Below are 23,694 nucleotides of genomic sequence, written 5' to 3'. Positions count from 1 at the left end.
AGGGAAACAGGGTATCCAGCCAGGCTCTCTATACAGGCAAAGGATAGGCAATCACAACAGCAGGGACAAGGACACTCAGGGACCTGGATTGTCTTTGCTGATTCCCACTCAGAGTCCCAATTCTACTGATTCCTCTCTCCTGTATTTTTCAAGTTTGCTTCAGCTTTCCACCCCATTGTCTCCTCCATGGGCCCACAGTGCTTGCTGCCCAAATACTACTTCTTCCCACTCTCTCTCCAAAATATGGTAAAGGGTCTCAAGATTAACCATGAGCCATCAAACAGCCAAAGATAACTCATACCTGGGAATTACTTCATTTATTCATTCAACAATGATTTATTGAGGTCCTACCATGGGTGACTGTTAAGGAGGTTATTGCAGTAATCCAAGTAAGAAATGATGGAGACTTGGACCAGTATGATAGTAGTGGAGGTGATGAGAGGTGGTTGGATTCTGGATATATTTTGAAAGATAGAGCCAACAGGATTCCCTGATGGATTGGACATGAGGTACGAGAGACAAAAGAAGAGAAAGATGCTTCCAGGTTTTGGGCCTAAGCATCTAAAAGGGTGGTGTTGCCATTTTCTGAGAGAGGAAAAAGAGCAAGACAAGCAAGTTGAAAGGACTAAATCAAGAGCTTGATTTTTGGACATATTAAATTTGAAATGCTTATTTAGACATTCCAGTGGCAATATTCAGTTAGCAGCCTGGAGTTCCTGAGAAAGGTTCAGGCTGGAGATAAAAATTTTCAAAACCTTATCCTGCCTTATTCTGCGCATAAGCAAAAAGAAATGCTGGAATCAGAGGGAAACTGCAGAATTTCAACCAACAAATAGCAGGAAGCATAACACCAACCAAGATATCTAGAAATGTTGTGGTTGGCATTGCCTAAGAGAGTTGGTGAGCAACTTCTCTCAGAGACAGAATGAGATCATGTATCTAGAGTTCTAAGCTCCTATACAATGGGCACCATCACTGAAAGTGTCTGCAGTGGTCCGCTGCCCATAGAGACTGATGTAGGAATAATCTTACCCCCTTAAAATGGAAATGGACAAATGGCCTTTCTAAATCTCTTCTCTCCCAAGGTCAATATCACTATTCAAAACCAAACACCGTTTCCTCCCCCAATAAACTTTCTCCTCTCTTCCTTCTCCTTGGCCTATCCCTTCTCCTACTTAGAAAATAAAAGCTACCACCCACATTAATGAGGACAAACAGAGGGTAGGGGTAAGGGAGTAGGGAATAGGGCATGACCATACCTAGAAATAACCAACCTTAAATTCTTGTTATGTGTATTTTATTTTATTTTTGTTTGTTTGGGGTTTTTTGTTTTTGTTTTTTTTTGAGGTACGCGGGCCTCTCACTGTTGTGGCCTCTCCCGTTGTGGAGCACAGGCTCCGGACGCGGAGGCTCAGTGGCCATGGCTCACGGACCCAGCCGCTCTGTGGCATGTGGGATCTTCCCGGACCGGGGCACGAACCCGTGTCAGCTGCATCGGCAGGCAGACTCTCAACCACTGCGCCACCAGGGAAGCCCTAATATTTTATTTTTGTCTGGATTGGGTCTTCTTTGCTGAGCACGGGCTTTCTCTAGTTGCAGCGAGCAGGGGCTGCTCTTCATCGCTTTGCCCGGGCTCCTCACTGCAGTGGTCTCTCCTGTTGCAGAGCACAGGCTCCAAGAGCACGGGCCCAGTAGTTGTGGCTCACGGGCTCCAGAGCGCAGGCTCAGTAGTTGTGGCACATAGGCCCAGCTGCTCTACTGCATGTGGGAGCCTCCCGACCCGGGGATCGAACCCGTGTCCCCTGAATTCGCAAGCAGACTCTTAACCAATGTGTCTCCAAGGAAGGCCCTGTTATGTGTATTTTTTTTAAAAAGTGTTTTTTGCAGCTTCTTGAATTTATTTCGATTTGCTTCTTTTTTTTTTAATGTATTGTACTGAAGTATAGTTGATTGACAAAGTTGTGTTAATTTCTGCTGTACAGCAAAGTGATTTAGTTATACATACATGTACATTCTTTTTCATATTCTTTTCCATTATGGTTTATCATAAGATATTGAATATAGTTCCCAGTGCTATACAATAGGGCCATTTTGTTTATTCTATGTTTAATAGTTTGCATCTTCTAATCCCAAACTCCCAATCCAACCTTTCCCCAACTCCCCCTCCCCCTTGGCAACCACAAGTCTGTTTGTTAAAAAATTTTTTTAAATTATTGTTTTGTTTTAAGATATTTGCTGTCAACGTAATTGTCCTTTTATTGTTGGTTATTTGTTTTTCTTTCTGGATTCTTGGGTGTTCTTTCATCCTCTTGGATTTTTGTTTTTTTTAATTTATTTTAATTAATTTATTTTTGGCTGTGTTGGGTCTTCGTTTCTGTGCGAGGGCTTTCTCTAGTTGCGGCGAGCGGGGGCCACTCTTCATCGCAGTGCGCGGGCCTCTCACTGTCGCGGCCTCTCTTGTTGCGGAGCACAGGCTCCAGACGCGCAGGCTCAGTAGTTGTGGCTCACGGACCCAGTTGCCCCGTGGCATATGGGATCTTCCCAGACCAGGTCTCGAACCCGTGTCCCCTTCATTGGCAGGCAGATTCTCAACCACTGCCCCACCAGGGAAGCCCTCTTGGATTTTTTTAATAGACTTTATTTTTCAGAGTTTTAGACTCACAGCAAAATTGAGTAGAAAGTACAGCGAGTTCCTATTTACCCCAGACCTCTACACACACACAGACTGTCTTTACTATCAACATTGGTCACCAGAGTGGTAGGTACATTTGTTACAACCGATGAACCTCCATTAACACATCATTATCACTCCAAGTTTATAGTTTACATCAGGTTTCACTCTTGGTGTTGTACATTCTATGAGTTTGGACAAATGTATAATGCTATGTATCCACCATTACATTATCATACAGAATAGTTTCACTGTCTTAAAAATCCTATGCTTCACCTATTCATCCCTCCCTCCCCAATAACCCCTGCCAACCACTCATCTCTTTACCATCTCAATGGTTTTGCAAAAATTTTTTGCATTCTTCTGGAATGTCATATACTTGGAATCATACAGTACATAGCCTTTTCGGATTGGCTTTTTTCACTTAGTAATATGCATTTAAGTTTCCTCCATATCTTTTTACAACTTGATAGCTTATTTCTTTTAGCAATGACTATTCCATGTATTAATGTACAATGTACACATTGTGTGATGTACCATTGCCTACTTACCCATTTACCTACAGCCTTCAGTAGTTGATCATGCATCTGTGTTGCTCTCAAGATGCTATTAATATAGTCTCCCTGTCTTCAATCTTCTGCAGTTTCCCTATAAAGGCTGTAGGTTTGGGGAATTCCCTGGCGGTCCAGTGGTTAGGACTTGGAGCTTTCACTGCAGTGGTCTGAGTTCAACCCCTGGTTGGGGAACTAAGACCCTACAAGCCATGCAGCACAGCAAAAAAAAAAAAAGAGACTATAAGTTTGGATTTATTTTTATTTATTTTTATTCTTCAGATTCATTCTGATTTCCGAACCAGAGAGTTCATATTTTTCACCAATTCTGGAAAATTTCTCAGGCATTTTGTGTTTGAATAATATCTCTTTTCTATTTTCTATATTCTTTTCTTCTGGAGCCCAGTTGTCTATGTGTTAGACTTCTCATTGCATCATTCATGTTTCCTAACATCTCTTTGTTTCTCTGTTTTGCATTCTGAATAATTTCTGCAGCTATATCTCCTAGTTTATTAATTCCCTCTTCAGTGATATCTAATTTGTTTTTTGACCTGTTCATTTGGTGTTTTATGTTTTTTAATTGTAAAAACACATAACTTAAAATTTATCATCTTAACCATTTGTTAGCGTACACTTCAGTAATGTTAAGTGTATTCACATTGTTTTGCAACCAATCACCAGAATTTTCCGTCTTGCAAAACTGAAACTTTATGCGCATTAAACAACTCCCTGCATTCCCCTCCCCATGGCAACCACCATTCAACTTTCCATCTCTATTAATTTAACTAATTTAGATATCTCATATAGGTGAAATCACACACACAGCATTTGTCTTTTTGTGACTGGCTTATTTCACATAGCATGATATACTCAAAATTCATCCATGTTGTAGTATGTATCAGGATTTCTTCCTCTTTAAGGCTGAATAATCCTCCATTGTATGTATATAGCACTTTGTTTATCCATTCATTAATTAGTTGACACTTGGGTTGCTTACACATTTTACCTATTGTGAATAATGCCACTATAAACATGGGTGTGAAAATATCTCTTTAAGACCTTGCTTTCAACTCTTCCAGATACATACATACTTCCAGAAGTGAGTTTGCTGGATCGTATGGTAATTTTAGTTTTAATTTTTTGAGGAACTGCCATACTGTTTTCCACAGAGGCTGTAACATTTTACATTCCTACCAACAACGCACAAAGCTTCCAATTTCTCCATGTCCTCATCAACACTTGTTATAAAGCACAACTGTCCTGGATCAACAAACATAGGCAATTTTGAAATTCCTCAGTTTTGAGGGAAGTCTCCAGCCACCCCATTTGTGGTTAATTGTTCATTGGCCAACCTGAGCTATTGACTCCTAAATGGGGAGTTTCATGGATGTGTGACAATAACTAGTGGGAGAGTGTTTCCCCACAGCTTCTGGAGATCAGTCCCCAGAGAAATCTGAGAATACAACTCTGGAGAAAAGTTGGGGGAGGAAGTGACTCCTGTGCAGCTGAGGACCACAGCTACTTCCTCAGGGTGACCAGAGATTAGCAGGTCCTTTGAACAGGTTTCTCTGTTCCCTTCCATTCCAAGGACAAGAGTTCCTCTGCCCTTGTCAGAGAATAGATACCTGCTGTGTTCATCTAGAGGAGGATCCTAATCAGAGAATATTCAGCCTTTAGAAAATGGAATGAACTCCCTGGTGGCCCCGTGGTTAGGAATCCACTTCCACTGCAAGTGGCAGGGGTTCAATCCCAGGTCATCCCACAAGCTGCATGGCGTGACCCCACCCCCCCAAAATAAAGAAAAGAAAATGGAGACTTTCTTTGGTGGAAAGAAAGCTGCACTGAGAATCTGCAGCTCAGAACCCTGGATTTCAGTTCTGCTCCTTTGGCTCAGAGGCTGTGTGATATGAAGTAAAGTTCCTCCAGGAATTTCCTTTTTCATGGAATACAACTCACTCACCTGCTCTGGACCCAAGGGGGAGACAATGGCTCTCAGAATGCTCTGAATGCCTGTTCTGGTTCAAGTGTGCCTTGCTCTTTTAGCATTCATATAGAACAGTGAGAAGTCCACCTTTATGAGAAATCTTCATTACTATGTGGTTCCTTTCACCACAGCAAGCCAGGCAAAAATATGACCATGTGTGATCCTTGCTCAGGGAAGTACATAGAAATGAAATGACTTGTGCTACAGTAGTGAGACTACTGGGTGGGAAGGGGGAGAGTTATGGGGGCATGAGAGTTTCTTTTCTAAAAGTTAGCTCAGGGCTTCCCTGGTGGCGCAGTGGTTGAGAGTCCGCCTGCCGATGCAGGGGACGCGGGTTCGTGCCCCTGTCCGCGAAGATCCCACATGCTGCGGAGCGGCTGGGCCCGTGAGCCATGGCTGCTGAGCCTGCGCGTCCGGAGCCTGTGCTCCGCAATGGGAGAGACCTGCGTACCGCAAAAAAAAAAAAAAAAAAAAAGTTAGCTCAACCTTGTTGTTATAGTTTCTATTTACTGGTAATATTTAAACACAAATTAAAAATTATACAAGTCTTATAAATAAATTATTCCAGTTTATGTAAGGGAGCAAAATGTGAAAAACCCACCCACCTACACTCCACCACTCAATAATTTATTGCCTATGGCAGTAGGCTGGGTACCCCAGGAAATAGACTGTCAGACAAACTTGTGTGTGGGTGGGTTATTGGGAAGTACTTTCAGAAACATCTGTGAGGGAATGAGAGAAGCGCGACGCGGCCAAGAGAGAAGTTAGGTTGCCAAGTAGTAGCAGGTTGCAACAGAGGCTGCAGCAATCCCTGGGGGAGCTCTGAAGCTAGGATTGCCCTTCATAACTGTCCCAAACTGAAGCAAAGAAGATATGCATTTGTACTGCATAAGAACCAGTCATTGGATGCCATCTGTCCCCAGGGAATGGCTTAAACTGGGCAACGCAGCTACATGCAGCTGAGGGCAATGTCTGGAGAGGCACTCTGCATAAGTTGTCAGCAGGAAACATTCCTGGCAAATGGGTGAAGTGCCTTGGTCTTAAGAAGGTGCATCTGGATGACACTACACAGTATCTAGGACACCCCTACCCTCTTATTCCCCTCCCCGGACACAGAAGCCATGACAGTTAAATGTGTATCCCTCCAGAACTGGGTTTTTGAATTCATATATGTTTTCATACATGGGCATATACGTATATAATTTTTCTTTTTTTAATTCAAGAGATTCATAAGATATGCATTGTTCTGTTGTTTTCTTCACTTGTATTGGAGATCTTTCCATTAAGGTACAAATAGCTCTCTTTCTTGCTCTCTCTCTCCTTTTTTAGACAACTGCATAATATTTCATATTGTGGATGTTCAATTTTATCGAATGCTCTTTTGACATCTATTGGAATGACAATATGGTCATCCTCAAGCTTATCTGAGTCTCAAGATTGTTCAGATTGAAAATGCATGAGCACAGAAAAGAACATTTTAAAAAATGATCAGTGAGGAGAGCTGCCTTATCAGATAGCAAATGACATCAAAAGGCAATAGTAATTAACACAATATGGTATCATAGAATATCCAAAATCAGACCCTGTGTATATATGAAAATACATTTAGTTTATAATAAAGATGATGGCACTTTCTTTTTAAAAAAAAAAAATTATTTATTTATTTGGTTGCACCAGGTCTTAGTTGCAGCTCACCAGCTCTGTAGTTGCAGCACATGGGCTCCTTAGTTGTGGCATGAGAACTCCTAGTTAAGGCATGCATGTGGGATCAATAGTCCCCTGACAAGGGATTGAACCCGGGCCCCCTGCATTGGAAGCACAGAGTCCTAACCACTGCGCCACCAGGGAAGTCCCAAGATAGCACTTTCAAATCAATGAATTGGAATGAGTATTCAGTGCCTGGTACTGGGCAACTGAATATTTGGAAATTGAGATACATTCTACCTCACACTCTATATTAATAAAAATTCCAGACAGATTTAAGAGCGCCATATAAAAACCCATAAAAGTATTATAGGAAAATAAGAAAATATTACCATAAACTCAATTTATAATGGAAGGTTTTCCTAAGTATGAAATGAAACACAGAAAACATGAAGGGAAAATTTGACAGTTTTTATTGCATACATTTTAAAATCTTCTATGCAACTAAACACAGACACACACACAAAACAAAAAACAAGATTAAAAGACAGGTGATAGGGCTTCGCTGGTGGCGCAGTGGTTGAGAGTCCGCCTGCCGATGCAGGGGACATGGGTTCGTGCCCCGGTCCGGGAAGATCCCACATGCCGCGAGGCGGCTAGGCCCGTGAACCATGGCCGCTGAGCCTGCGCGTCCAGAGCCTGTGCTCCGCAACGGGAGAGGCCACAACAGTGAGAGGCCCGCGTATCACAAAAAAAATAAAAAAGACAAGTGATAAACTGGGAAAATCATATAATTGTCCAAATCACTAATACACAGGATATTCAACCAATAAAGAAGAGACAGTCACAAATTGTAAAAGATAATAAATGTATAATTTATAGAAGAGATATAAACATCCAACAAAGATATGAAAAGTTACTCAACCTTCCTAGTAATCTGAGAAATGTGAATTAAGACAACATAATACAATTTGGGGGGAGGAGGGCAGAATTATCAACAATTTAAACATCCGATAATATACATTACTGGCAAAGCTATGGAAAAAATGGGTGTTGTATTTTATTGCTGAGCAGAAAATAAATTGGTGAAGTCTTTTGGAAGGGCAGTTTAGCAAGTTCTATCCAGAATTTAAGTGGATAGATCTTTAGCCCTTAAGTTCTGCTTCTCTAAATTGATCCTAAAAAAATACTCGTGTACACAAGTTAGTACATGCAATTATATTGAATGCAGTAGAGTTTGTAATTGAAAAAAAACTTTTTGAAATGACCTAAACATCCATTAATGAGAACATTTAGTCAAATTACAATACATTCATGCTACAAAATTAAACAGCAATTTAAAAGTGATAGACCAGACATTAAGTCTTCAATACACAGTGTTAAGAGAAAAAAGCTTGATCATATGTTGAATTATGTGTACCCATGCATGTCTACAAATACAATAAATTTTATCAGTGGTTATAAACTTGGGAGGGAACCAGTATTGACTGGCTCTTAGGTGAAGTGATCCTTTCACTTTTACATGTAGTTGTCTGTGTGATATGAAAATTTTACAATGAGCCTACATTACTTTTGTGATTTAAAAAACAACTTAAGGGCTTCCCTGGTGGCGCAGTGGTTGAGAGTCTGCCTGCCGATGCAGGGGACACGGGTTCGTGCCCCAGTCTGGGAAGATCCCACATGCCGCGGAGCGGCTGGGCCTGTGAGCCATGGCCGCTGAGCCTGTGCGTCCGGAGCCTGTGCTTCGCAATGGGAGAGGCCACAACAGTGAGAGGCCTGCGTACTGCAAAAAAAAATAAATAAATAAAACACAATAACTTAAAAAAGGAAAAGGTAGGGACTTCCCTGGTGGCGCAGTGGTTAAGAATCTGCCTGCCATTACGGGGGACATGGGTTCGAGCCCTGGTCCGGCAAGATCCCACATGCCACAGAACAACAAAGCCCTTGCGCCACAACTACTGAGCCCACGCGCCTAAAGCCAGTGCTCCGCAACAAGATAACCTCCCGCTCACCGCAACTAGAGAAAGCCCGCACCAATGCAGCCAAAAACAAATAAAATAAATCAATTTAAAAAAAAGAAAAATCTGTCAACATTTTAATGTTAATCTTTTCAGCTCCTTTTCTATGTATGACTAATTTTTTAACCTAGTTGACAGACTGAATGGTATTCAAATTCTGTTTATCCTTCTTTCTTTAACTTTCTCTGGAGCTTATCTCTAGTCTGGAATTCTCCCTCTTCCTTTGAAGTCACTATCTTCATTCAAGCTCTGCCTTTGGGTGAAAGACAAGGCCACTAGCTCAGGAAGGACTCTCCCTTGCTGATGACTTGAAACTCCAGATCCTAGCCCCAGGGCACAGGAATGACCCAGCAGGAGCCACTATCTTCAGACTGCTCTGGGGCAAGCAGGAAGAAAAGGCATTCCAAGGTGCAGGACTGATTGGGCTTGAGGATCAGAAAAGGGGACTGAGGATCCCCTGGCTGTGGCTGACGTTGATTATTGAAAAGAACTACTCAGAAGACAACAGTTAGTAAAAGAAGTATCCCCAGGTGAGACTGGTCACTGCTTCTGCCAGGATCAGGACCCCACAGAGTCTAAACTTTGCTCCCTTTAATCGGGTTGCAAGGTGGTGTGAACCTGAATAAGGGCGTTTACTGCACCATGAGCTCTGGCAGTCAGGGATTCCTTAACACTTGAGCCTAATTCAGGAGGGAAAGTGTTAACCTAGACCACAAGGGCAAATCTACATTTCTGGTTTAGAAAAGACCCTTGGAAAATGCTCCTTTAAACTTAACCGCAGGAGAAGCAGGCCAACCTTCGGTCAGAGTCTTAGTCAGGAAACTCCTCCTTAGGGGTTCCAGCTGCGCCTGCGCAGGACTGCACCTGCTGGGGTGAGCAGAACCTGCACCCCGGTGAGTGGGCCCTGACGTCTGGAGAAGGAGCCACCAGTTACGCTAGCATCTGAACTTTGTATTATAGTGATCTTGTACACTATGGGATAAGAATCCATGGATAAATTTATAATCAGAGGAAATAACCATTTAGTATACAAGAGTCAATAAGGAGATGAAAATCCATTACAGAACCAAAAATGAAAGTTACTGAGATTGTTTCAAAATTCCTTAACAGTAATCATTTTGCAATAGCTTCATATATCAAATCATTATGTTGTATACCTTAATATAAGGCAGTGTTATGTCAGTTATAGCTCAGCAAAACTGGGAAACAATAAAAAATAAAATCCTCTTTGGGAATTCCCTGGTGGTCCAGTGGTTAGGACTCCGCACTTTCACTGATGAGGATGTGGGTTCAATCCCTGGTCCTGGAACTAAAATCCACCAGCTGGCCAACATGCCCCCCCGCCAAAAAAAATCCTCTGGTCCTCCACTGTCACAATCTAGACCCTAGAATATTTTAGAAGTTCCTATAGCAAACATACTTGCTGATTTATAAATGAACACTATGGCAGTAATATTGTCTTTGCAGTGGCCAAGGTCTTCATGATTAAGGTTTGGACCTGCCACCTCTTTACATCCCCTGCTCTTCTACCATAGTCTGAAGCTTCATAAATGTTTTTGGTTGATGGCAAAGCTGTTGAGTTTCAGTAGACAAATTTGATTATTCTCCTGAAGGAGTGGGGAAAAGGCACAAATAATTGACTCCATTAATATATTTGATTTTGAAGTATAGTGTGATAATTTTATGATGTTTGCCTTGGTATTCACTTTACTAGTAGTTCCTAAGCATAAATTAATTACTAGGAAGCTGCAAGTGTCCCTAGAAAACTTTTTCAATAGGAAGTTCCTCTCACTGCCCCCTTGGGGCATGTGTCAAATGCTGTCTTCCAGGGCTTTGATATTTCAACAAACAGGAGAGGAGGGGTATAACCTTTGGTCTCAGTGGACTAAGAGTGGGGTCGAGCTCTAAAGACCAAAAGGAATTCACTGTCCATATAGTAAACTCAAAAAGGGACACTAGGATTCAATTCCCTCATTAAATTATTCATTTCACAAACATTTACTGAGCATGCAATGTGTGCCAGGCATTGTACTAGATGTTTGCACATACTCATTTCATTTAACAGACGAAGACAGATTCAAAAACTTTCAAGAAACTTGGTCAAGGTCACACAGCCAGGCGAGGATCCAGGCCCCTGAGCCCATTCTTGTGCTTTATCTTCTATTCCACAGTTTACGCCAAGGCTTGCCCACATCTAGTTTTAGGGATAAAATGAAAGAAAAACACCAAACAGTTTCTTTTTAAACAGATGAGGCTGACTTACAAAGTAGAATTGACTTTATTTCAAGTGAGTATTAAAACTTATGTACAGTCCCTGAGAACACATGACTGGTAGGGGTAGAGACTGGAAGGGAGATTTCCCAGGAAAGAATGGGTGAGGCCACACGCACACACACCAATACACACAAAACAGAATTCTCCCCCATCAGAGGGGATGAACCAATAGAAGGCTGATGGTTGAGGTGCTTGGAATGAAAACGGTAGACAGCCTGCCAAGTGGAAGAAACCCAGCTCTGCTAGCTTAGACGACCACAGAAACAGCCTCAAGGGCAATGGCAAGTAAGAGGGACTCTCTCGCCTTCCTTTTCTTGTCTGTGCATCTCTCTGTAGGTCAACCACTTTGTCTCAGTCAAGTTTCTACAAGTTAATGGAACAATAGCTGCTGGCAGTTTTCAGACTGCACCTCCCACCCAAGAACTTTACTCCTTCCCCTAGTGCCAGTTCAAACATCCTGGGGTACTGCCAGAGTGTTTGTGTGTGTGTGTGTGTGTGTGTGTGTGATTAGCAGTGAGGGAGAGGGAGGCAGCCAGTGGTGATAAATATCCAGGAGATATGGGGAGATATGAGCCTGCAATGAAAACGTTAAATGTCCTCCACATGGAGTTATCATTCTAATTAGCCTCTGTTCTTTCTGGTTATAATTGCAGCATTGTCTCCACAAGTTCAGGAAAGATGTGGCTGAAACAGGAGGTTAATCAGCTCAACTGTATCCCTCATCTACATTTTTTTTTAAAATTTATTTATTTAATTAATTTATTTCTGGCTGTGTTGGGTCTTCGTTGCTGCGCATGGGCTTTCTCTAGCTGTGGCGAGCGGGGGCTACTCTTTGTTGTGGTGTGCAGGCTTCTTATTGAGGTGGCTTCTCTTGTTGCAGAGCACGGGCTCTAGGCACGCGGGCTTCAGTAGTTGTGGCACGCGGGCTCAGTAGTTGTGGTTCGTGGGCTCTAGAGCTCAGGCTCAGTAGTTGTGGTGCACAGGCTTAGTTGCTCCACGGCATGTGGGATCTTCCCGGACCAGGGCTCGAACCCGTGTCCCCTGCGTTGGCAGGCAGATTCTCAACCATTGAGCCACCAGGGAAACCCCCTCATCTACATTAACAGCATCATTATTTTCATTTATGGGTATCTTCTGTTGATTAGCTTTTATGCCTATTAGCTTTGGTGGACTGTAACATATGGAAATTTGAATGTGTTGATCATCTCTGATAACCATCCTAGATTTTCTGTAGATTTTCTTTCTATATTGACTCAACTTCTCTTTCTGTATGTGGCCCATTAACAAGAATAATTCCAAAGACTTAAATATAACATTTCAAAATTGATTAAGCATGTTATATCCCAGTAGATAGATTCAAACCGATGTTTGCTTGCAAAAGAATTCATTAGACTATATAGCAAAGGGAACTATATCCAATCTCCTGGGATAAACCATTATGGAAAAGAATATTTTTAAAAATGTATATATGTGTATAACTGAGTCACATTGCTCTATAGCAGAAATGAAGCACAACATTGTAAATCAACTATACTTCAATTTAAAAAAATAGATTAGAGCCCTATATTTGCATTTTCCTCCTCATTTAGCTTAGGAAAAAAAGGGGGGAGCAAATTGGGGTGGGTGTGTGGGCTGGATTGACTCCCTGCCCTATTGCACACTCTGTGACCTTGGGTAGGTCCTTTAGTCATTTAAATTTCCTTTTCATTCTCTCTGAAATGGTTAACATCACCAATTTAGGGATATTGGGAGGAGTAGAGATAACAGATGCTTAGCACAGGGTATGGGAGGCTTAATAAATGGTGCTTATTGATTTTAACCAAAGCCATTCTCCTACAATGCCCTGAGAGATCTTTATCCCAGGTTGGGAGGACTCAGCCGTGCTCCACTATACACTCACTCACCTGTCCAAGGTACATAGAAAGCGATCAGTCATCAGTTTACTGGGATATTCCCTCTCTGAGCCCAAATTGCCCTGCACGGCTCATGGTCCATTTGATCTTCCTATTGCACTGCTGTATGACATGGCTTGCATTGTTAACTCAGACTGTGAACTCTTACATTGTACAGTGTTTCACCAACAGTTGCCAAACTGACCTCATTTCCTGCCAAGTTAACCTCATTTCCATTTTTGATAGGGTTACTAAACTGAACGGATTCTGAGAATACTGCAGACAGTATTATCTGGGTTCTGCCAGGGGGCTGATAAGGTCCTGTGGTGTCTCTGTGGCCAGGATGGCCAAAACAGTGGGGAGACAGTGTAGAGAGCAGGAGTCATGACTGGCTGGACAGTTCCTCCAGCAGCCCTTTGATCAGACCAAGAAGTTTGGTTGTGGGAAGTAGGTAGGTACAGAGAGGTCAAGCTGGGAATAAGAACTGAAGTGGTCATGAAAAATATCCTCCAAAATCTAGAGTAGGAAGCCCTTTCACTCATTCACAGAGCAAACTGAGTGCATGGGCAGGGCACTGTGTAAGGCTCTGGGGATAGAAGAGAACAAAACAGACATGACTTCTGCCTTTTTGGAGCTTACATTCTAGTGGTGGGGAAAGAGACAACAAACACACAAATCATCTGGAAATGTCTAAAACTGATGTGATACCAAGAAAGTAGCATGACTTGGGGCAGGAGAGGGGTGCTCCTTTAGGTATGATTGCCCAGTGAGCTAGAGAATGAGTAGCCAGCTGTGTGAACTTCTGGGGCCATAGCCAGCTAGGCAGAGGGAAGAGCAAAGGCAAAGGTCCCGAAAAGAGAAGGTGCGGAGCTTCCCTGGGGTTGCAGTGGTTAAGAATCCGCCTGCCAATGCCGAGGACAAGGTTCCGAGCCCTGGTCCAGGAAGATCCCACATGCCATGGAGCAACTAAGCCCATGCACCACAACTACTGAGCCTGAGCTCTAGAGCCTGCAAGCCACAACTACTGAGCCTGCGAACCACAACTACTGAAGCCCGCACACCTAGAGCCCGTGCTCCGCAACAAGAGAAGCCACCACAACGAGAAGCCCGCGCACCGCAACAAAGAGTAGCCCCCGCTCGCTGCAACTGCAGCTAGAGAAAGCCCGCGCGCAGCAACGAAGACCCAACGCAGCGAAAAATAAATGAAATAAATAAATTTTAAAAAAAGAGAGAGAATGTGCTTGGTATATTAAGGTCTAGAAAGAAAAGCAGGTCTGGGGAGCAGGAATGAGGTGGAGAGGGGCAAGGAGTGGAACTTCTGGTGAAGAGCCTCCCAGATGATGTGCCCTAGGGGGGTGTCACAGGGTCCCAGCTGTAGCTCCCTCAGCAAGTCAGCAGAAAAAGGGCCTGGAGCAGCCTGCTTCCCTCCTTACCATCACCATCACCTTGGATCGCAAAAAGTTCATCTACTTACCCCAGTGTTCAGTGCACAATTACAATTTCCTTTGTGTTCCGTGATGTAGAAGGTTGAGAAGCGCTGAGGTAGCTTTTTGTAGATCGTGTTTAACACTTCAAATGTTAACTCCTGTATAGTTTCAAACGACAAAACTAGAACTATTGCTTAGAAAATATAGAGAAGGAGATATACCTCAAAACAAGGGGAACTTTAAAAAGTATCAGAATCATCCAATGATAGAATGGGTTGCCTCAAAAAATAGTCTGATAAGAGGAGGAAAATACATATATTGGGTAGGAAGACTCAGTATTATAAAGAGGTCAATTCACAATACATTAATCTACACATTTAACATAACCAGGATTAAAACATCAAGTTTTTTTTAACTACACAATTTTAAAATTTATATCCTAAGAATATCTGGGAAAATTCTGGAAAAAAATAGATGACTATCTCTTCTAGGTATTAAACATATTAAACACAGAATAATAAAAACAGTATGGTAAGGGACATGAGGAAAGTTAAAAGGAAAACCACAGTCCCAAAATGGCATCACTCATGTTAAAAGCCCATGACACCAAACCTAGATTTAATACCTGATCTAACTGCAGTTTCAACCTCTCCCAGAAATGTAATCTTAACCAACCAGTCTGGAATTTTCCAGTCAAGCACCAGTAAGGTAATCGGTCACATGGACCCTCTCCCTTTCCACCCCGCCTCCCCCAACCAAGAAGAGAGCCAATCTGCATGATAAAACCTTTGCTGTTCCCTTCCTCTAAAAAAAGATGCCCTAGCCTAAAAATAATCTTTTCTTTTCTTTTGCTAATAGCTCCCTTTCCCCACTCTTCTTCCTATAAAAACCTTCCATATTGTACAACTCCTTGGAGGCTCTTCTAGCTGCTAGATGAGATTCCACCCAAAGAAAGTCAATTAGATCTTCAAATTTACTTGGTTGAATTTTGTTTTTTAAACACTAGGCAGGCGACTTCCCTGGTGGTGCAGTGGTTAGGAATCCGCCTGCCAATGCAGGGCACACGGGTTCCAGCCCTGCTTCGGGAAGATCCCACAAGCCACGGAGCAACTAAGCCCATGCGCCACAACTACTGAAGCCCGCGCACTGCAACGAAGAGTAGCCCCCAGTCAGCGCAACTAGAGAAAGCCTGTGCCCAGCAAAGATGACCCAATGCAGCCAAAACAAAAAACAAACAAACAAAAAAAAACACTAGGCAGATAGATCAATGAAACAAAATTAAAAGCCCAGAAACATATATATGTGTAAAATTTTATATATAATTTATATATATAAATTTAGTTTATTATAAAGATAGTATTCTAAAAATAGATTATTCAGGGAATTCCCTGGCTGTCCAGTGGTTAGGACTTGGCCCTTTTACTGCCTTGGCCCGGGTTCAATCCCTGGTCAGCGAGTTAAGATCCTGCAAGCCACACAGCACGGCCAAAAAAATAAATTAAATAAAAATGGATTTTTTTTTTTTTTGGCTGTGCCGGGTGGTTTGTGGGATCTTTGTTCCGCAACCAGGGATTGAACACGTGCCCCCTTTGGTGGAAGCACAGAGTCCTAACCACTGGACTGCCAGGGAATTCCCCAAAATGGGTTATTCAATAAAAGGTGTTAGGAAACTGAAGAGCAATCTGGAAAAAAAAAATACAATTGGATCACTACTTTATAGTTTAAAGCAAAATAAATTACAGATGGAGGAAAGGTTGGAATGTGAAAAGTGAAAGAACAAATGTACTAGAAGAGAACATGGTAGAATTTTTGTATCTTGCTATAGACAAGCTTTGCTCAGTATGGTAAAACAAACACTAAAATAAATAGATAAAACAAGATGCTGTAAAAGAAAATACTAATAAGTTCTAGCTTTTTTCCCCCCAGTTTTACTGAAATATGATTGGAAGCTAATTAACAAATCCATCATCTCACCAAGTTACCTTTTTTTTTTTTTTTTGGTGATGGTGGTAAGAACCCTTGAGATCTACAATGTTAGTTGATTTCAAGTATACAATACATTATTATTAACTCTAGTCACCATGCTATACATTAGGTCTCCAAAAGTTATTCATCTTATAACTGAAAAGTTGTACCCTTTGACCAACATCTCTCCATTTCCCCGGCCCCCAGCTTCTAGTAATGAGCATCCTACTCTGTTACTATGAGATCCATTCTTTTAGATTCCACATATAAGTGAGATCATGCAATACTAGTCTTTCTTTGTCTGGCTTATTTCATTTACATTCATTGAATTGAACAATTAAAAAATTAAAAAAAAAATTTTTTAATTCCTGCATGGAAAAAAAAAGTCATACGAGAAATAACAAACTGGAAAAAATTTTTCAATTTAAATTGTTCTTATTTAAAAAAAAGTATATATATATTAAGCCTAATATTTACAAGAAAAGCAACAAGGAGAAAAAAGTAGAAAAACAGGTAAAGGATATGAACAGACGGCACACAGAAAATAAACACGATGACTCTCACATATATGAAACGATGCTCAACTTCATTCATAAGAGAAGTGCAAATGAAAACAGTTAAAGGTAACTATTTTTAACCTACCAAGTTGGCATAAGTTAAAAAAAAAGTAATTAATATCCTAGTAATAGCATGGGGAAAAAGTACTCTCATAGTTGATGAATGGAATACAAATTGATACAACATCTACTGAGAGGAACTGGCAATATCTATCAAAATAACAAATGTATCTGCCCTTTGAACCAACAATTCTACTTTTAGATATTTATCCCACAACCTTGTGTGCGCATGAAAAAAGATGTAGTATAGTCAAAGTTATCCATTGCAGCCTTGTCTGTAATAGCAAAAGGGCAGGAACCCCCAACCCAAAATAGTCATAAATAGATTGATTTATTAAATTATGACATATCCATACAATGAAATGCTATGCACCTGTTAAAAGGAATAAAGTAGCTTGCTCTGAGTATGGAATAATTTCTAAGATATGTAATTAAGGGGGAAATATTGTATTTAATCTGCTAACACTTGTGTTAAAAAAAAAAAAAAAAGAGGGCCTTCCCTGGTGGTCTAGTGGTTAAAACTCCATGCTTCCACTGCAGGGGGCGCCGGTTTGATCCCTGGTCAGGGAGCTAAGAACCCATATGCCATGCAGTGTGGTCAAAAAAAAAAAAAAATAATAATAATAACATATATGCTTGTAAGACGCACAGACTATCCCTGGAAGGATACATATAAAAGTAGTAACAGTGGCTGCCTCTGGGGAGCAGAACTGAGGTGCTAGAGGGAGAGGGATACAAGAGACTTTCTTTTCATTGTATATTCTTTCATACCCTTTGATTTTTATATTGTATATGTCATCTAATTTAAAAAACAGATTACAATTGAAAGTATGGGGTGGAAATGTCCATATATGTGTTTGTACAAGTATAGAAAATAGCCATTCTTAGCATCCTGTAACAAATGGCAGGGAGGTGGGGGATTTGAGGTGAGGCTTGACTTTTTACTTTGATACTCTGCCGTATTTTTTCAATGTGTTACATTAACACATACAGCTTTTCTAATTAAAAAAATTAATAGTAATTTCCTCACCAGAGGAGTGTTGGTACAAAGCTGAAAAGACTATTTGCAGAGTACTTTGTTGTTTTTTTGTTTTGTTTTGTTTTGTTTTTGACTTTATTTTTTAATTTTTATTATTATTTTTTTACATCTTTATTGGAGTATAATTTCTTTACAATGGTGTGTTAATTTCTGCTTTATAACAAAGTGAATCAGTTATACATATACATATGTTCCCATATCTCTTCCCTCTTGTGTCTCCCTCCCTCCCACCCTCCCTATCCCACCCCTCTAGGTGGTCACAAAGCACCGAGCTGATCTCCCTGTGCTATGCGGCTGCTTCCCACTAGCTAGCTATTTTACATTTGGTAGTGTATATATGTCCATGCCACTCTCTCACTCTGTCACAGCTTACCCTTCCCCCTCCCCATATCCTCAAGTCCATTCTCTAGTAGGTTTGTGTCTTTATTCCTGTCTTACCACTAGGTTCTTCATGACATTTTTTTTTTTCTTAGATTCCATATATATGTGTTAGCATACGGTATTTGTCTTTCTTTTTCTGACTTACTTCACTCTGTATGACAGAGGCTAGTGCAGAGTACTTTGTATGGGGAATTCCACCTTGGTAGGGAATTTCAGACCAGATGGGTCTTTAAGCAGCTTTCAACATAAAACATTCCTTAGTTCTATGATCTATAATTCTAAGTGGACCAGCCTTATTTCTCCAACTGGATTATAAGCTCTTCAAGGATGGGGAGTGTCAATTTTGCTTAAAAAAAAAAATTGTCCGTCATCTCTTAGCACAAAGGTACATAACTTGCCAAATAAAGTCTGTGACTTGAACGAAGGGACATCTGTTTTTTTCACAGGTGACATAGTGCAGATTCAGTGCCCAGAGTTGTTAAGGTCACATATTGTTGTTCTAACCTTTCCTATCACAAAGAGAAATGTAATACAATTTTACTGGTAAAGAAGGCTTAGTCAGCACATTTTGCTTTGGGTTTAGTAAAACAAGAATTTATTTGTCAAAGTTAGTGGACCAAGAACGGCTGGCCAGCGCACCATCGTGCTCTCGATTTACACAATGCCAGCAACAGGACTGTAGGTCTGGAGCCTGGGACTTTTCCCTGGGCACCCACTTGGGTCTCTAATTATCATCAATCCTTCTGGCATCCAAGTAAAGAGTCATAACTCCTTTTTTTTAAGTCACAACTCTTATAGTCAACGTGTACTAAATAAACGACTGTGCTAACGTACGAATACATGCCCAAATGAATAGATGGATCCATTATTGGGTAAATGAGTGCATAAATGCATGCATTAATTAATGAATGAAACACTTTCTCATGGGGCAGACAGACATACTATGTATGGGCCATGGACACTGACAGGCCTAGAAAGTAGAGATAGGAACTATGGAGTGACAGGCACTCGGAGCAAGTCCCCACCCACTACTGTCCACAACCTGTACCTGTTTGACCGGAATGGAGTGTGTCTGCATTACTGCGAGTGGCACCTCAAGAAGCAAGCAGAGATCCCCAAGCAGGAGGAGTACAGGCTGATGTACGGGATGCTCTTCTCTATCCTTTCCTTTGTCAGCACGACGTCCCCGCTAGACATGAAGGACTGCTTCCTGGCCTTCCAAACTAGACGTTATAAACTCCATTGGCACGAGATGCCCTCTGGGATCAGCGCTGTCATGAATACTGACTTGGGCACGGCACCCATCCGAGATGTGCTGCGCCACATGCAGGGTGAGCTGTACGTGGAGCCGGTGGTGAAGAATCCCCTGTGCTCACTGGGCCAAACTGTGCAGAATGAGCTCTTCCGCTCCTGACTGGACTCCTGTGGCCACTCTCCGCCCAGGCTGGCTGAAGGAAGGACTCTACGTCACCCCTCAGAAGAATCCCTGTCTGTCTGGGGCCCTTCCTAACCTGTTTCACCGGAGGGCCCCCTACTGCAAATGCCACCGCCCCAGCACCCCCAGCCCAGTCAAGGCCCTCGGTAGCGCTCCCAGGGGAACAGCCTAAAGCCGTCCCTGGTGCCCTCCCCGGCACACAAAGAAAGCTTACCAGAGTCCCTACACCTCCAAACCAGGCCCTCTCCAGTGTTATCCCCTACCTGATGCTTCAAGAAGTACAGAATAAACTTCTTATCACTAAAAAAAAAAAAAAAAAGAAGAAGAAGAAGAAGAAAGAAGGTAGAGATAGACACAACAAGCACAATAAGCCCAAGACTGGGGCCCTTCCTGTGAGGACCAAAAGTGACCCCACCTCCTGGTCAGTGCCTAAGAGTGTGCCCAGCCAACAGGGTCAAAGCCATACATGCCCAGATGGGCGCCCACCAAGGAACCTTTTATCCCTCCTAAAGGCCAAGATTAGGCTGCCACTTCAAGAAATACCTACCTAAGCCCTCAGATTAAGAATATTTGGGGCTTCCCTGGTGGCGCAGTGGTTGAGAGTCCGCCTGCCAATGCAGGGCACATGGGTTCGTGCCCCGGTCCGGGAAGATCCCACATGCCGCGGAGCGGCTGGGCCTGTGAGCCGTGGCCGCTGAGCCTGCGCATCCGGAGCCTGTGCTCCGCAACGGGAGAGGCCACAACGGTGAGAGGCCCGCGTACCACGCAAAAAAAAAAAAAAAAAAAAAAAATTTGGTTTCCTCTGTATTTGGCTCTTTATGATTCCAGATACTATATCCCCAGTTTTTTTCACAACAGGAAACATGTATATGTCAAAGTCTGGTCATACCAAAAAAATTTTTTTTTGCCACTTAACGTCTCTCTCCCTCTTTCTCTCTCTCTCTCTCTCTCACACACACACACCAGAGCAACAGAAAATGGCAATTACAGCTCAAAAGTTTACAAAGTCCATAAGGTGGTCAAGATAAATGACGATATAACATTCTACCTTGATGAAAGGTATCCAGACTCACCTATTAAATTGGCAAAGGATTTTTTTTTTTAATGAGAATGCTCAGTGTTATTATGGTCAAAGCAGCTCATTTGGCAAACTCCTGCTGGTGGTGATATAAACTGGGAAAACTCTTGGGAGAGCGTTGGGCCGTCCATCTTGAAAGCTTTAACAATATTCCTACCCTATGTCCTAGTGATCTCACTTCTCACAACAGGGATGTGGTGCAAAAGAAATAATTCTTTATTATTCTTTATTAGAACATAATCCCAAAGCATTTTTTTAAAGACTTAAAATAGCGAACCCCAGCCCTCCACCCCCATCTGCCAGGCTCTAATCTCCTTTCCCTGCTTCTCTTCATAGTACATATTATATATTCATGTGTTTGTCTGTGTTTCCTCCCCACCCCTCCCAAAGAATCAAATCAAACTGTGTCCCTAGCGGCCTTGAATAACTCCTTACACATAGTAGGTACTCATAAATATCTGTTTAACTAATGAATTATTTATAATAGTGAAAATTAAAACAAATGTAAAAATAGAGTAATAATGATTAAGTACATTTTGGCAATCCTTTGATTGGCTATTGTGTAGTCGTTACAAATGTAATTATAAGAACTATATCAAGTTGGAAAATAAATATACTGTTAAGTGAGAAATCAAAATGCAAAACAGGGGACTTCCCTGATGGTACAGTGGTTAAGACTCCGCGATCCCAATGCAAGGGGCCCGGGTTTGATTCCTGGTCAGGGAACTAGATCCCACATGCCACAACTAAAAGATCCCACGTGCTGCAACTAAGACCTGGCACAGCCAAATAAATAAATAAATTTTAAAAAAAATGCAAAATAGTATGTAGGTGTGGTTGATTGTTACAGTAATGACCCCAGTGAACCATGCCTACCTGTATCTGTATTTTCTTTAAGTCCCCTCTCACACTGACTCTGGGCTTCGCCATGTGAATTGTTGTGGATGATGGGACGTGAGCAAAGATGATTCTGGCAGCAGCTTGAAAAATGTTTGCACAGTGTGTCTTGACCTCTCTCCCTTGCTGCTTTTGGAACCCAGCTGCCCAGGTAGCATGCTGGAAATATACCACCCATCCCGTAGCCAGCGCCAGACATTGAACGTCTCATTCATAGAAAGAGGCCATATTATACAGCATCCAGCTCTAGTTGAGCCAACAGAAGACTGCAGTGGCATGAATGACCCTAGTTGATAATAGCAGAAGAAATGCCCAGCTAAGCTCTGCTCAAATTGATGACTCACAGAATTGTGAGCAACTGAAAGGGTGGTAGTAATAAGCAGCAAGTTTTGGGGTGGTTTGATATAATATCTGCTTTGTTGAAATAGGTGTGCATATGGAGGAAAAAAGTACAGTGTTGTTTACACAGAAAGAACTCACAGCAATCCTGTGATGAAAGAAACTCAGGTGAGGAGACCTCTTGACTAGGCATGACTTACCAGGCATGACTCTGTCAGCACAGAGACCAACATATTCTAGAGGAAAAACAAGCACACAAATAAATACAGAGGTTCTGTTTAGAGTGATGAAAAAGTTTTGGAGATAGATAGTGGTGACATTGTTAATGTAATTAATGTCATTGAATTGTATAATTTAAAAATGGTTAGTTAAGGGATTTCCCTGGTGGTCCATGGTAAAAAATCTGCCTTCCAATGCAGGGGACTCCGGTTTGATCCCTCGTCAGGGAACTAAGATGACACATGCCTCGGGGCAACTAAGCCCGTGTGCGCCACAACTACTGAACACACACGCCTCAAACAGAGAGCCCGCAAACTACAGAGCCCACCGCCCTGGGGCCCGTGTGCCACAACTAGAGAGAAGCCAGAGTGCAGCAACTGGAGAGAAGCCTGAGTGCTGCAACGAAGAGACCACGCACCATAACAAAAGATCCTGCATGTCTCAACGAAGATCCTGTGTGCTGCAGCTAAGACCCGATGCAGCCAAAAGAAAAAAATAAGGAAAAAAAAAAAAAAAAAAAAAAAAAAAAAAAAAAAAAAAAAAAGAAAAAAATAAGGAAAATAAATAAATACTTTTTTAAAATGGTTAGTTAAAATGGCACATTTAGTGGAATTCCCTGGCTGTCCAGTGGTTAGGATTCTGAGCTCCCACTTCAGGGGGCACAGGTTCGATCCCTGGTGGGAGAACTAAGATCCCACAAACCGCAAGGCATGGACAAAAAAAAACCCCACAAAGAAACAAAACAACCGCCTGCCCCGAAACCATATAAGCAAAGTCACCTATCACGAACTTCCTCCAAAGATGGCAATCTTTCCCTAACATGCAATACAATTGGTTCCTCAGCCACTGTGAACAGCTCTTACGGTGGGCCAATATCCGCCCAGGATTACTTTCTATCTTTCCCTGCAGACCTCGGCTGAGTGACGCAAGCTGGTCCTGCTATCCTTTCAACAACTCTGAATGTCAGGATGGGGTGGTGGAACTTACCTTCCTCAAAGGAACCAGATGCCAGTTGGCCGATCCCCACGCTCTCCCATGAGGCACACACTGCACTTACAGCCATGCCCATGACCAAGAATGTTCTTTCGTTTCAGAGCATGCTTCCTTGCCTCCTGCAGCAAGATGTGACAGTCACCACATCATCTGTTACTCACCACTTTGCCCTCTGCGCTATGCCAACCCTGGCTTTAGACAGCTCTGTGAAACCGACAGGCGGCATTCCTGGCTGAAACCTCCTGCAGAGGAAGCCAAGGGGGATGAACA

General features: G+C 42.1%; 1 protein-coding gene across 1 annotated transcript; it reads left to right on the top strand.

Annotated features, from left to right (window-relative positions):
• Positions 1 to 19,406: 19,406 nt before the first annotated feature.
• LOC307053181 (trafficking protein particle complex subunit 1-like) lies at positions 19,407 to 19,877 on the top strand (the record flags this gene model as incomplete). Its single annotated transcript, XM_079704483.1, has 1 exon — positions 19,407 to 19,877. The coding sequence occupies one exon, from the start codon at positions 19,407 to 19,409 to the stop codon at positions 19,875 to 19,877; it is 471 nt and encodes a 156-aa protein (XP_079560609.1).
• Positions 19,878 to 23,694: the final 3,817 nt, after the last annotated feature.

Source organism: Hyperoodon ampullatus (assembly GCF_949752795.1).
Source record: "Hyperoodon ampullatus genome assembly, chromosome: 5".
Classification (NCBI taxonomy): domain Eukaryota; kingdom Metazoa; phylum Chordata; class Mammalia; order Artiodactyla; family Ziphiidae; genus Hyperoodon; species Hyperoodon ampullatus.
Note: the sequence above shows the minus strand (reverse complement) of the source record. Positions and strands in the feature narration are given on the sequence as shown.